This window comes from Archocentrus centrarchus, chromosome 5, assembly GCF_007364275.1.
Source record: "Archocentrus centrarchus isolate MPI-CPG fArcCen1 chromosome 5, fArcCen1, whole genome shotgun sequence".
Taxonomy (NCBI): Eukaryota; Metazoa; Chordata; class Actinopteri; order Cichliformes; family Cichlidae; genus Archocentrus; species Archocentrus centrarchus.
The window spans coordinates 9,402,727-9,417,207 of NC_044350.1; the positions used below are offsets into that span (position 1 = coordinate 9,402,727).

Below are 14,481 nucleotides of genomic sequence, written 5' to 3' on the forward strand. Positions count from 1 at the left end.
ACTCTGAAAACTAATTAAAACTAACTGAATTAGAGAAAAAAAAGTAAAAACTAACTAAAACTAAACTATAATGTAAAATCCAAAACTATTATAACCCTGGCTGACACTGATACACCTTGAGCCTGCAGGACAGCTTGAATTTCTTTAGCACTTGATTGGGGCTGCTTATCCACCATCCGGACTATCCTGCGTTACAACCTTTCATCAGTTTTTCTCTTCCGTCCACGTCCAGGGAGATTAGCTACAGTGCTGTGGGCTGTACGCTTCTTGATTACGTTGCGCACTGTGGACAAAAGAACATCAAGATCTCTGGAGATGGACTTGTAACCTTGAGATTGTTGATATTTTTTCCACAATATTGGTTCTCAAGTCCTCAGACATTCCTCTTCTCCTCTTTCTGTTCTCCATGTTTAGTGTGGCACACACAGACACACAATGCAAAGACTGAGCCAGCTTCTTTCTTTTTTTTATCTGGTTTCAGGTGTGATTTTTATATTGCCTGCACCTGTTATTTGCCACAGGTGAGTTTAAACGAGCATCAAATGCTTGAAACAAAGTTTTTTACCCACAATTTTGAAAAGGTGCCAACAATTCTGTCTGGTCCATTTTTGGAGTTTAGCATGAAATTATATGGATTTTGGCTTTTTTTCCTTTTTTGTGTGTGTGTTTTTCTAATACACACAAAGGAAAGGAACATGTGCATAACAAAACATGTGTGACTGCAATAATTTTCTCGGAGAAATACTTCATTTTCTGGAAAATTTTCAGGGGTGCCAACATTTTCGGCCATGACTGTATATAACATGATGATATTCCAAAACTGAATCGACAAGTTTTAATTACATTTGAGTAGTATTCTGTGAAACACAAAGTGCAGTAACAATTTTACATTTAAATTAGTGTCTTTGTATTGTATCAGGCTTTCAGTATTTCACTAATTACTGAAAGCGTAATTAGTGAAATACTAATTTCAATAATTAGTAAAATTAGTATTTAGTATTGCAACATATTGACTTCAAACTTGGAGGGTAGATATGTATTGAAGAGTACAACTGTAGAGCACAAGAACCTTAACCCTACCTCCTCTTATACTGGTTTAATCACTGTCATCAATCTTTCCATCATTCATTAATCTCTCAGCTGTCTCATCTCTATATTTCCTGTCAGATATCTTTATCACTGTTGAATGAAATACGCTTATAAAACAGTCAGTTTTACGCCATACCAATTGAACAATTATTTACTGTAAAAAAATTTACTGTCATATACATGAACATACTTTGAGCAGGCGACACATTGTTCTTTGGAGTGCTATTAAATTTAAGGATGTATGTGGTAAAGTGAGGTGCTCTCCTACAGCAGAGGGCAGTTTATTTTCAGAAGACTGTGGTAGACAGCGCCACCCTGTGACTGAAGGCCCGTATTACATACCGGTATAAGGTTTCCGGTGTTATGGCGACCACCGGCAACTACATCGCTTCAATCTTGGGGAAGCAGACTGTGCGTTCAGGTAAACCGGCTCTCATATAAACTCATAGCAATCTTCTGTAGGCAATCGCTGATGCGGGTCTGGTTCCTTTTAACGGTTTTGTACCGCGGAAATGTAAAGTGTAAAAGATTTTTTCTTCCCTTTTTCTTGTGCTGCCTCTTCAGTGTAGGCTAAAATTAACGTTAAGGAGTCTCACGTCTTTGTCAAGAACTTCTAGGCTAGATGTTAGCCTCCGCATAGTACACTTCAGACACCAGTTAGCCTCCATTAGAGTTTTTAATTCTTTTTTCTTTTTTTTTTTTTTCTGCCGACGAAGCAAAGGGTAAGTAATGCGTTATAATCTCATCAGCTCCTCAGTCTCATCTCACTTGCCCGTTAGGTCGGTATTGCGGGTCGCGACGTTAACGTAAACTTTATTTAACTGGCTAATTGACCGGAAGCTAGCTAAAAGTTCTGAATTAATTAAGCGCTCTGAAGCGAAGTTTTTCTTGTGCTCAGAGAGCCCCTGTACGACAAAGACTCAATGAAACGAAGCCAGGGGACAGATTTGCCAAGGGCTTGTTAAAAATACTGCTTTTAATCAGTTAAAATAAACCTAACCGTAAATTAGCTGCAGCTAATCGCATCAAAATAGGTAAAGTGCAAACATAGTTGTGTTTGATAACATGCGCAGAGCTTTTGCTTTAATCTAGCGCTCTAATTTCACGCCTCCCATTACATGCACACCACATAGTCTTACCGCCACATAGATTTAATTTTTACTTAATCATCTTAACGGTAACACCGCGAGAATATGTAATTAATAACTGGTGACTTGAACTCTCACCACCTATTGTTACCAAATCTGCAGTATAAAGACAGTTTCCTCTTTTCCCTTCCTTCCTTTCAACGTGATACTGTTTGGCAGCCATTTGTTATGCAGCACAATGTGTTATATGCTTTAAGAAAGGTCACACTGTAATGCTCACTAATCAGTCATTGATATTGGGAGGAAGAATATAATTGGCTCCAGGCTATGTAAGCGCATGCATGGTTGAGACTTTAAACAACATGGCTTGGATCATGGAAATGTGGCTGTTGTGTAAATACCAGTTACAGTACTGCACTGGCCACATGCATATTAGGTCATATTATTATCAGCCAGCAGCTCTCATTTACCCCTGCAGCCTCAGCTGTGATTGCTCAGAGAACAATTGTTAAAAGGTCACTAAGATTTCTGGGGAAAAAAAAAAGACATTTCCTTTTGTGGTGCTCAGATCAGCCCGGAGCTATGTTTCCATACACTTGCTTGTGCCCACATGCTTTTATGGTTTTACCCAGTGCAAGTCTGAGTCTGTTTCTCTGCCTTTTGCCTTTTCACAGTGTGCTGTGAAGAGAGGCATCTATTTCACATGTCTGTGTAATTCTGACTATGCTGCTCTTGGTAGCACTGAGCATAGTTTTTTCACCCATTGTGGTCACCGCCGAGAAGCCTGAGAACCCATACCACAAACCACCGGCACCACTTTTCAACTACAGCAGGATCTCCTTGCCACCAGAGCACGTACCCTGTTTCCTGTACAACAACAAGAGGGTCGCCAAAAAATGCCGCCTGGACCCACTCTGCCCTTTTAAAGTAAGACATGGAGTCTGTTGGAGTGCTAACATGTTCGTTCCTTTTTCTGCTGTTCTTTGAGCATAAAATAATCTTAACTGGTAACCTTTTTAACTTATGACTCACATGAAAATTTTTATTTAATTGTTTTACCTGTGAGTGTTGAACCTGTTAGTACAGACAGTCTGCAAACTTTCAATGTGGCTTTTATCAGAATTAACTGGTTGTTCCTCATATGCCATTTTAGGGCTTGACGACCACTGAAATTGAACTTAATTTCATTAATGCGTCAAAATAACTGCCCAAATAAGTGGCTGGGGGTGTTGCTTCTTTGCATCAGCTTAATTAGCTCATTAAATTGATTAGCAGATAATGTGTTGCTGTGTCTCTCACATTGCATGTTACTTTCTGTATTTAATGGATTTTCTAAAAAGAGATAAGATTCAATGTAACGTTTTTCTCACCTTGTCACACACACAGATGCTTATATTCACATTTTTACACTACAGGATGCACTACAGGATCTGTCTGTCTGTTGGGGTTATGAGAAGAACTGTGATCCAGGGAAACGCTTTAGCTATCCTGTCTGCACCAAAGCTGACTCTGGATGGTACTGTTCCTCACATCATATTCACTCACTTTGCTAGTCTTATTGTCAAGATTTCTTTAACTAAGAAATGCTGGATTTACTGAGCTGCAGTGTCTGTAATTTTCCCACAGTAAAAGTGGTTTCATACAAAGTGTGCGTCATTGATGCTGTAATGGTTGTGCTTTTGCTGATTTGCCTAAATTTCTGATCTGTCAGGGCCCGTTCACTGGATGCAGCCCAGGAGCTTTTTTGGAAGCAGGCTGATTTTGGCTACGTCAAAGAGCGCCTCTCTGAGCTTAGAACACTCTGCAAGGCTACTCGGCCGGTAAGTCTACCCATTTCCTTAGTTCCCACGGGCCTTCTGAGTCAACAGGAAGAAACAAAAGGTAGAAATAGAGCCAGTATTCAACAAGAGTCCATAGACAATGAGCCCAAAATAATTTCCATTTCAAAAGCAGTGGTATAATGAGAATATAGTAAAGAGACCACTCTCACAGCATTTAAGGTCAAAACTTTGCTGGTCATCTGAGTACTAAATATTACTAAATGTACATTTTTCTAGGGGGACTCCTCATTAAAGTGCTGTAGCCACACTAGATTCTGCAAGGCAACAAATCTTTACCTAGACTTAAGGAAGCCACGCAGAAGTCATGAGAGGTCAGTGCAGTTGAAATTGACATTTTTTTCTTTTGTTCTTTTTAAACGTGACCCTGAAATTGATGAGTGTGTCTTGAGACTCAACTGTGTTTGTGCTGTAGGTACAAAGAGGACTTCATTCAGGCAGGAGAAATTGGTGGACACTGCAAACTGAACAAGCAAGGACTTGCTGCTGAGGGGGACCACAAGAGCCCTTTACAATCTTGGTGAGGCAGGACACATGCACTCACACACATTTGAACACTTAGTTACTGAATTTCTGTTGAAAACTTGGACTTGTGTTAATAATATTGTGGAGCCACAGTTGACAAAGGAAAACTGTATTCAAACAATTAAAGGAAGTGGCTTTATTTGTGCTATTATTGCATTTCAAGGCACATTTGCTCCTGTAATGGTATTTCCAAAGGCAGTGAACAACGCATAGCTGCTTCTTAAAGTCATGCTCAAAGGGAAATGTGAAGCAGAGTTAACTAGAAGTGTTGTGAAGGGCCAGTGGCGCAATGGATAACGTGTCTGACTACGGATCAGAAGATTCTAGGTTCGACTCCTGGCTGGCTCGTTGCTTTTGTTTGTGTCTCTCAATAGAGTGATGAGAGCGTTCTAAGAGAAACCGGCACTGCTGAAGCAAAAAAAAAAAAACAAAAAAAAAAACGGAGAAAGTCCACCTGAATAAAATTAAATAATAGTGGATCAATGAGGAAGTCAGAAAAGGGGCAGCTTTTCAAAATGTTTCCATGGTAGTGACAACTGTCTAAAAAAAAAAAAAAAAGTACATAAATGAAATGCAGTGCTTGGGATAATATAATGGAGTTTCTGAATGTAGTTTCCCCTGAGCCACAGTGAGTGTCTCAGGGGAAAAAAAAACAAAAAAAACAAGCTTTATCTTTAAAGTTGATATGAAAAGTGTAAGTGATGATGGTAATAGTAAATAGTAGTAGTGACTTGTATTTACATTTTCTAAGATAGCCAGGCCTTCATTGGTTCGTATGCATGGTCAGAGGCACTTCCAAATTTGTTTCTAAAACACAGACAAATTCAGGTACAAAAATATTGATAAATCACTGGTTTGTGTGTGGAAAATTTGTACGCAGACTATTACTAGACTGTTTTTTTTTGTCAACAACAGACAACAGTCGGCAGAGCTTATCTGATACCGAGCTGTCCATCCATCGTCCGTTGTCTGTCAACTTTTTGCTAAATTCGCTACTCCTCGGTCATTTATGTGTGAAATCTGAAACTTGGCACAAATACTCTTTTGGCAAAGCTCTACAAAATAAGGAAGATGGATTTTAGATTTTTTATTGTTGACTTTTTTTTAATGAATTTTCAAAATCTTCAAGAAAGACTGTATGCTGATGTTTACCTTTAATTTCTACTAATTCCTTATTCCTAAGCTGACTTTGAAACTTGGTATGAGTATTCAGTGTGCAAAGTTCTACAAAATGATTAAGACAAATCTTTTAATTAAAATTTATTTTTTTTTTTTTTACAAATTTAGAAGATAAAGAGAACACTTAACTTTTTGCTAAATTTAGTACTTCTTGGTCATTTGTATTGACATTTTCTAAAACCTGCCACAAATACTCTATGGTAAAGGCTTTACAAAATAGGGGTGACACATTTTAGACTTTCTAGATTTTTTTGTGTTTTGACACAGCAGCTTTTATCGGCAGTGGAGAGAGACAGGAACTGGGGAAAAGATACAGGGGAAGACAGACCATGAAAAGCTGTCTGAAAACTAGTGAGAAATGTGTTTAAAGACCACAGAACAACTGCCAAGACACTACTGAATAAATTTACCAAGTTGGGAATTGTAGTCTCACAGAAGACATACATGAGAACTCTGCGCAGGAATGGACTGCAAGGTTGCAGACCAAGAAAAGCTCCGCTTCTGCAGAATGTTGCCCCTGGTGAAGAGCTACCTCCAGAAGACCAAACTGAAAGTTATTGAGTGGCCTGCACAAAGCTCTGACTTGAATATCATTGAACACCTGTGTGGTAAACTGAAGACCAAGGGTCATGCCAGAAGACCATGAAATCTGGAGGAGCTTGAGAGAGTCACCAAAGACAAACAGGCTGGGATTGGCCTCCCTGTCCCGAGCCACCTCCTCCAGCTCATCTGGTGGAACCCCAAGGCGTTCTCACGCTGGAGACATAATTTCTCCAGCGTGGTCCAGCTATCCCCTGATCGTTGTATCACACCCTCCTAAAGATGGGGACCACCAACCCAGTCTGCCAATCCTGTGGCACCTCCCCAGATCCCCATGTGTCCAGAGTCCTCAGGAACTCAGGGCGAATCTCATCCACCCCACTGGCCCTGCCACCAAGGAGTTATTTAACCCTTGGATGCATGGACGACCAATACCTTCACTCTTCCATGAGTGGGGTCAAAAATGACCCCAATTAGAATCAATGTGTTTTTGCAATGAATTTGAAAAAATTTCTTTATTTTTGGTTAAAGGTGATTATATTTATTATATCTGGGTCAACAAAAGACTGGTTTTACATTTAACATGCTTATTTATAACTTTTTATAACATTTTTTCACAAGAAATAACATCGAAAATCTTCAAAAATTATTGTTTATCTATCTGTCTGGAGGTCAAAAAAGAGAATGAACATACATAAGACCACATAACATACATACATACATACATAGATAACACTGTCCACCCACATGTGCCCACACAAACATCTGTTCTCTATTCACTGTATGCAGTTGTGACAAACTATTTGCTTTTGGCTGTGACCATTGCACAGTGGGTCAATGCATTTCCAACACCAATTGGTGGCTTTGCAATCTTTGTTTCTTGGACACATCTGGCATGTATTTCTCTTCTTTTGGCCCTTTGTGCCTCTCTCCTGTTGCTGGTTTGCAGCTTTTGTCAGTCCACACCTTCCCATTGCTTCAGTGATGTAGGTTGGTAGGTTCGAGGTACCTTCCAGTTGACCTTTCATGTGAGGAGTCACAGCTCCTTTGAGAGCTCTGTGAGGGAATGCCTGCCATGTGTTGGTGATACCTGTAGAAAATTCAGGGCCCTGAAAAATGAGTAGGAGTTTAGAGTGGCTATATCAATTTTGTTGTACAGGTGTACCATGGGCCACCTCTGTGTCTGGAGCTTGCAGGTGTAGTTGCCAACCATCTGTCAACGGTATCTACACCCCCTTTGGTCTGATAGAAGAGGATTACTTCTGTTTTTTTCTTTTGGCTGTTTTCATCCACCATCTTGCTGTGGTGCATTGTGCTGAGAAGCAGAACATCCTTTCCCTTTTTTCTGACATAGCTGATCATGGTCATGCTGCCACTGAACCCAAATTCAGTGCTGTGGACCTCCCTCGACTTGGAAGCCTTCATCATTGGAGGGATGTCTGGCTTGTTCTGTCGCAACATTCCCACAATAGTCAGACCCTTCTCCAGGAGATGCTTTGCAAGAGGCACACTGATGAAGAAGTTGCCTGTGGTGATGTTGCGACCTGTGTGTCTGATTCCGCTGCACAACTGTGTTTTCCCCAAGATTCTTCTGGACTTCTTCCCCTGGTTGTCTCCCTGTGTACACAATTCCATCAGTTGCATAAGGGGTGCGTGCATCACAAACCCACAATATCTTTATGCCGTGCTTGGCAGGAAAAGGTCCTATATGTAGCAGAAAGGCTGTCATGTGGTCTGTTTCCAGTCGGGAGGCTCTGCTTCTCTTGTCATCAAAGCACAGCAAACGGTGAACATCTTCGAAACATCCAACTGACATTGTGGCCTTGTACATTGGGTTGTGTCAAAGTCATGGAGTTGATAAATGAAGTCAAGTCAAGTCAAGTCAAGTCAAGTTTATTTATAAAGCACATTTAAAACAACGACGTTGACCAAAGTGCTGTACAAGATCTGTAACCCCAAGGACTATACTAAATAAAAATAAAAATATATAAATAAATAAATAAAATAATAAAATAAAAATAAATAAATAAAAACATTAAGAACAATAAATAACATAAGAAAATTAAAAATTAAAACGTTTAAAACAAGTACCATAAAATACCATAAAACAATCATCTAAAAGGAGGTAGCACTGCAGCCAAATACCAAGGAAAAGAAATGTGTTTTTAATAGAGATTTAAATGTGTGTATCGTCTGAGCTGTGCGGATATGGAGAGGTAGATCGTTCCATAGCTTTGGTGCTGCTGCTGCAAAAGCTCGATCACCTCTCTGTTTTAGTCTGGTTTTAGGCCTCTGTAAGAGCAGCTGGTTCGATGACCTCAGAGCTCTTACAGGGGTGTGACAGTGAAGCAGCTCAGAGAGATACAAAGGTGCCAGTCCGTTTAAGGCTTTAAAAGTAAGCAATAAAATCTTAAAATCGATTCTAAAACGGACAGGGAGCCAGTGAAGGGATGACAGGACTGGGGTAATGTGTTCATGCTTTTTTAAACCGGTTAAAAGACGAGCTGCCGCATTCTGGACTACCTGCAGGCGGCGCACAGATGATGAAGATAATACTTGTATGCTGCTGTGTCAAACTGAATTCCTGGTGGTGAGACTGCTGTCACAGTTGGTAAGAATCAAAGGTTCCCAAAGCAAACCCTTGAGATTCTGTAGAAAATGCTTGGGGTCATTTTTGACCCCGCTTATGAAAAACTGGGGTAGTGACACAAAAACTGCAATTTCTTAAAATGTATAAAAACATTTTAAAAAATTCAAATGGCCTCAAGTCACAAACATGTTTTATGAGGAATACCTGGAATATTGAAGTTTAAAAACTTTTAATTTCAGAGATTTTGAAGAATAACAACCCCCGGGGTCATTTTTGACGCCATTTATGCATCTAAGGGTTAACCACCTCAGTGACCTCCCGCCCAGTTATGGTCGAGTCGTCACCCTCGTCCCGAGACTCTGCTTCTACCACCACATCTCTTTTAATTTGAGCCAGCGATCAAGGTTTGAACTGACTTGACTTTCAGGCCATCTGCACACGGGGCCAGTGGCGCAATGGATAACGCATCTGACTACGGATCAGAAGATTCTAGGTTCGACTCCTGGCTGGCTCGTAGTGTGTGTTTTTTGGCATTGACAGTGAGGTTCTCTTGAAAAGTTTGAAACATCTCTGTTAAGTACATGGTTCAGAATAAGCCCGGCTGAGGCTGGAAGCGAAAGATTTCAAAGAATCTGGAATGAAAACTAGTGAGAAATGTGTTTAAAGACCACAGAACAACTGCCAAGACACTACTGAATAAATTTACCAAGTTGGGAATTGTAGTCTCACAGAAGACATACATGAGAACTCTGCGCAGAAATGGACTGCAAGGTTGCAGACCAAGAAAAGCTCCGCTTCTGCAGAATGTTGCCCCTGGTGAAGAGCTACCTCCAGAAGACCAAACTGAAAGTTATTGAGTGGCCTGCACAAAGCTCTGACTTGAATATCATTGAACACCTGTGTGGTAAACTGAAGACCAAGGGTCATGCCAGAAGACCATGAAATCTGGAGGAGCTTGAGAGAGTCACCAAAGACAAACAGGCTGGGATTGGCCTCCCTGTCCCGAGCCACCTCCTCCAGCTCATCTGGTGGAACCCCAAGGCGTTCTCACGCTGGAGACATAATTTCTCCAGCGTGGTCCAGCTATCCCCTGATCGTTGTATCACACCCTCCTAAAGATGGGGACCACCAACCCAGTCTGCCAATCTTGTGGCACCTCCCCAGATCCCCATGTGTCCAGAGTCCTCAGGAACTCAGGGCAAATCTCATCCACCCCACTGGCCCTGCCACCAAGGAGGTATTTAACCACCTCAGTGACCTCCCGCCCAGTGATGGTCGAGTCGTCACCCTCGTCTCGAGACTCTGCTTCTACCACCACATCTCTTTTAATTTGAGCCAGCGATCAATGTTTGAACTGACTTGACCTTGAGGCCATCTGCACACGGGGCCAGTGGCGCAATGGATAACGCATCTGACTACGGATCAGAAGATTCTAGGTTCGACTCCTGGCTGGCTCGTAGTGTGTGTTTTTGGCATTGACAGTGAGGTTCTCTTGAAAAGTTTGAAACATCTCTGTTAAGTACATGGTTCAGAATAAGCCCGGCTGAGGCTGGAAGCGAAAGATTTCAAAGAATCTGGAATGAAAACTAGTGAGAAATGTGTTTAAAGACCACAGAACAACTGCCAAGACACTACTGAATAAATTTACCAAGTTGGGAATTGTAGTCTCACAGAAGACATACATGAGAACTCTGCGCAGGAATGGACTGCAAGGTTGCAGACCAAGAAAAGCTCCGCTTCTGCAGAATGTTGCCCCTGGTGAAGAGCTACCTCCAGAAGACCAAACTGAAAGTTATTGAGTGGCCTGCACAAAGCTCTGACTTGAATATCATTGAACACCTGTGTGGTAAACTGAAGACCAAGGGTCATGCCAGAAGACCATGAAATCTGGAGGAGCTTGAGAGAGTCACCAAAGACAAACAGGCTGGGATTGGCCTCCCTGTCCCGAGCCACCTCCTCCAGCTCATCTGGTGGAACCCCAAGGCGTTCTCACGCTGGAGACATAATTTCTCCAGCGTGGTCCAGCTATCCCCTGATCGTTGTATCACACCCTCCTAAAGATGGGGACCACCAACCCAGTCTGCCAATCTTGTGGCACCTCCCCAGATCCCCATGTGTCCAGAGTCCTCAGGAACTCAGGGCGAATCTCATCCACCCCACTGGCCCTGCCACCAAGGAGTTATTTAACCACCTCAGTGACCTCCCACCCAGTGATGGTCGAGTCGTCACCCTCGTCTCGAGACTCTGCTTCTACCACCACATCTCTTTTAATTTGAGCCAGCGATCAAGGTTTGAACTGACTTGACCTTGAGGCCATCTGCACACGGGGCCAGTGGCGCAATGGATAACGCATCTGACTACGGATCAGAAGATTCTAGGTTCGACTCCTGGCTGGCTCGTAGTGTGTGTTTTTTGGCATTGACAGTGAGGTTCTCTTGAAAAGTTTGAAACATCTCTGTTAAGTACATGGTTCAGAATAAGCCCGGCTGAGGCTGGAAGCGAAAGATTTCAAAGAATCTGGAATGAAAACTAGTGAGAAATGTGTTTAAAGACCACAGAACAACTGCCAAGACACTACTGAATAAATTTACCAAGTTGGGAATTGTAGTCTCACAGAAGACATACATGAGAACTCTGCGCAGGAATGGACTGCAAGGTTGCAGACCAAGAAAAGCTCCGCTTCTGCAGAATGTTGCCCCTGGTGAAGAGCTACCTCCAGAAGACCAAACTGAAAGTTATTGAGTGGCCTGCACAAAGCTCTGACTTGAATATCATTGAACAGCTGTGTGGTAAACTGAAGACCAAGGGTCATGCCAGAAGACCATGAAATCTGGAGGAGCTTGAGAGAGTCACCAAAGACAAACAGGCTGGGATTGGCCTCCCTGTCCCGAGCCACCTCCTCCAGCTCATCTGGTGGAACCCCAAGGCGTTCTCACGCTGGAGACATAATTTCTCCAGCGTGGTCCAGCTATCCCCTGATCGTTGTATCACACCCTCCTAAAGATGGGGACCACCAACCCAGTCTGCCAATCTTGTGGCACCTCCCCAGATCCCCATGTGTCCAGAGTCCTCAGGAACTCAGGGCGAATCTCATCCACCCCAATGGCCCTGCCACCAAGGAGGTATTTAACCACCTCAGTGACCTCCCGCCCAGTGATGGTCGAGTCGTCACCCTCGTCTCGAGACTCTGCTTCTACCACCACATCTCTTTTAATTTGAGCCAGCGATCAAGGTTTGAACTGACTTGACCTTGAGACCATCTGCACACGGGGCCAGTGGCGCAATGGATAACGCATCTGACTACGGATCAGAAGATTCTAGGTTCGACTCCTGGCTGGCTCGTAGTGTGTGTTTTTTGGCACTGACAGTGAGGTTCTCTTGAAAAGTTTGAAACATCTCTGTTAAGTACATGGTTCAGAATAAGCCCGGCTGAGGCTGGAAGCGAAAGATTTCAAAGAATCTGGAATGAAAACTAGTGAGAAATGTGTTTAAAGACCACAGAACAACTGCCAAGACACTACTGAATAAATTTACCAAGTTGGGAATTGTAGTCTCACAGAAGACATACATGAGAACTCTGCGCAGGAATGGACTGCAAGGTTGCAGACCAAGAAAAGCTCCGCTTCTGCAGAATGTTGCCCCTGGTGAAGAGCTACCTCCAGAAGACCAAACTGAAAGTTATTGAGTGGCCTGCACAAAGCTCTGACTTGAATATCATTGAACAGCTGTGTGGTAAACTGAAGACCAAGGGTCATGCCAGAAGACCATGAAATCTGGAGGAGCTTGAGAGAGTCACCAAAGACAAACAGGCTGGGATTGGCCTCCCTGTCCCGAGCCACCTCCTCCAGCTCATCTGGTGGAACCCCAAGGCGTTCTCACGCTGGAGACATAATTTCTCCAGCGTAGTCCAGCTATCCCCTGATCGTTGTATCACACCCTCCTAAAGATGGGGACCACCAACCCAGTCTGCCAATCTTGTGGCACCTCCCCAGATCCCCATGTGTCCAGAGTCCTCAGGAACTCAGGGCGAATCTCATCCACCCCACTGGCCCTGCCACCAAGGAGTTATTTAACCACCTCAGTGACCTCCCACCCAGTGATGGTCGAGTCGTCACCCTCGTCTCGAGACTCTGCTTCTACCACCACATCTCTTTTAATTTGAGCCAGCGATCAAGGTTTGAACTGACTTGACCTTGAGCCTATCTGCATACGGGGCCAGTGGCGCAATGGATAACGCATCTGACTACGGATCAGAAGATTCTAGGTTCGACTCCTGGCTGGCTCGTAGTGTGTGTTTTTTGGCATTGACAGTGAGGTTCTCTTGAAAAGTTTGAAATATCTCTGTTAAGTACATGGTTCAGAATAAGCCCGGCTGAGGCTGGAAGCGAAAGATTTCAAAGAATCTGGAATGAAAACTAGTGAGAAATGTGTTTAAAGACCACAGAACAACTGCCAAGACACTACTGAATAAATTTACCAAGTTGGGAATTGTAGTCTCACAGAAGACATACATGAGAACTCTGCGCAGGAATGGACTGCAAGGTTGCAGACCAAGAAAAGCTCCGCTTCTGCAGAATGTTGCCCCTGGTGAAGAGCTACCTCCAGAAGACCAAACTGAAAGTTATTGAGTGGCCTGCACAAAGCTCTGACTTGAATATCATTGAACAGCTGTGTGGTAAACTGAAGACCAAGGGTCATGCCAGAAGACCATGAAATCTGGAGGAGCTTGAGAGAGTCACCAAAGACAAACAGGCTGGGATTGGCCTCCCTGTCCCGAGCCACCTCCTCCAGCTCATCTGGTGGAACCCCAAGGCGTTCTCACGCTGGAGACATAATTTCTCCAGCGTAGTCCAGCTATCCCCTGATAGTTGTATCACACCCTCCTAAAGATGGGGACCACCAACCCAGTCTGCCAATCTTGTGGCACCTCCCCAGATCCCCATGTGTCCAGAGTCCTCAGGAACTCAGGGCGAATCTCATCCACCCCACTGGCCCTGCCACCAAGGAGTTATTTAACCACCTCAGTGACCTCCCACCCAGTGATGGTCGAGTCGTCACCCTCGTCCCGAGACTCTGCTTCTACCACCACATCTCTTTTAATTTGAGCCAGCGATCAAGGTTTGAACTGACTTGACCTTGAGGCTATCTGCACACGGGGCCAGTGGCGCAATGGATAACGCATCTGACTACGGATCAGAAGATTCTAGGTTCGACTCCTGGCTGGCTCGTAGTGTGTGTTTTTTGGCACTGACAGTGAGGTTCTCTTGAAAAGTTTGAAACATCTCTGTTAAGTACATGGTTCAGAATAAGCCCGGCTGAGGCTGGAAGCGAAAGATTTCAAAGAATCTGGAATGAAAACTAGTGAGAAATGTGTTTAAAGACCACAGAACAACTGCCAAGACACTACTGAATAAATTTACCAAGTTGGGAATTGTAGTCTCACAGAAGACATACATGAGAACTCTGCGCAGGAATGGACTGCAAGGTTGCAGACCAAGAAAAGCTCCGCTTCTGCAGAATGTTGCCCCTGGTGAAGAGCTACCTCCAGAAGACCAAACTGAAAGTTATTGAGTGGCCTGCACAAAGCTCTGACTTGAATATCATTGAACAGCTGTGTGGTAAACTGAAGACC

The 14,481-nt window shown here is 43.3% G+C and overlaps 1 protein-coding gene and 7 non-coding genes across 10 annotated transcripts in view; all 8 read left to right on the forward strand.

Moving 5' to 3' along the window:
* Positions 1 to 1,440: 1,440 nt before the first annotated feature.
* The window catches only part of eogt (EGF domain-specific O-linked N-acetylglucosamine (GlcNAc) transferase), a 40,333-nt gene continuing 27,292 nt past the window's right edge, over positions 1,441 to 14,481 (forward strand). The window contains exons 1-7 of one of the 3 annotated variants that reach the window (XM_030728556.1): positions 1,476 to 1,510; positions 1,806 to 1,811; positions 2,852 to 3,104; positions 3,593 to 3,693; positions 3,889 to 3,997; positions 4,235 to 4,329; positions 4,431 to 4,535. In XM_030728556.1, the coding sequence (XP_030584416.1) occupies positions 2,901 to 3,104; positions 3,593 to 3,693; positions 3,889 to 3,997; positions 4,235 to 4,329; positions 4,431 to 4,535 (614 nt within the window). In that variant the 5' untranslated portion in view covers positions 1,476 to 1,510; positions 1,806 to 1,811; positions 2,852 to 2,900. Of the gene's footprint in view, positions 1,511 to 1,805; positions 1,812 to 2,851; positions 3,105 to 3,592; positions 3,694 to 3,888; positions 3,998 to 4,234; positions 4,330 to 4,430; positions 4,536 to 14,481 lie in introns of those variants that run through there. The other 2 variants (XM_030728555.1, XM_030728557.1) reach the window with 2 other exon arrangements.
* Positions 4,816 to 4,888, forward strand: trnar-acg (transfer RNA arginine (anticodon ACG)). The gene has a single exon. It is a non-coding gene; the product is annotated as a tRNA-Arg (tRNA).
* On the forward strand, positions 9,291 to 9,363 carry trnar-acg (transfer RNA arginine (anticodon ACG)). The gene has a single exon. It is a non-coding gene; the product is annotated as a tRNA-Arg (tRNA).
* Positions 10,234 to 10,306, forward strand: trnar-acg (transfer RNA arginine (anticodon ACG)). Its single transcript has one exon. It is a non-coding gene; the product is annotated as a tRNA-Arg (tRNA).
* On the forward strand, positions 11,176 to 11,248 carry trnar-acg (transfer RNA arginine (anticodon ACG)). The gene has a single exon. It is a non-coding gene; the product is annotated as a tRNA-Arg (tRNA).
* Positions 12,119 to 12,191, forward strand: trnar-acg (transfer RNA arginine (anticodon ACG)). The gene has a single exon. It is a non-coding gene; the product is annotated as a tRNA-Arg (tRNA).
* trnar-acg (transfer RNA arginine (anticodon ACG)) lies at positions 13,062 to 13,134 on the forward strand. The gene has a single exon. It is a non-coding gene; the product is annotated as a tRNA-Arg (tRNA).
* On the forward strand, positions 14,005 to 14,077 carry trnar-acg (transfer RNA arginine (anticodon ACG)). Its single transcript has one exon. It is a non-coding gene; the product is annotated as a tRNA-Arg (tRNA).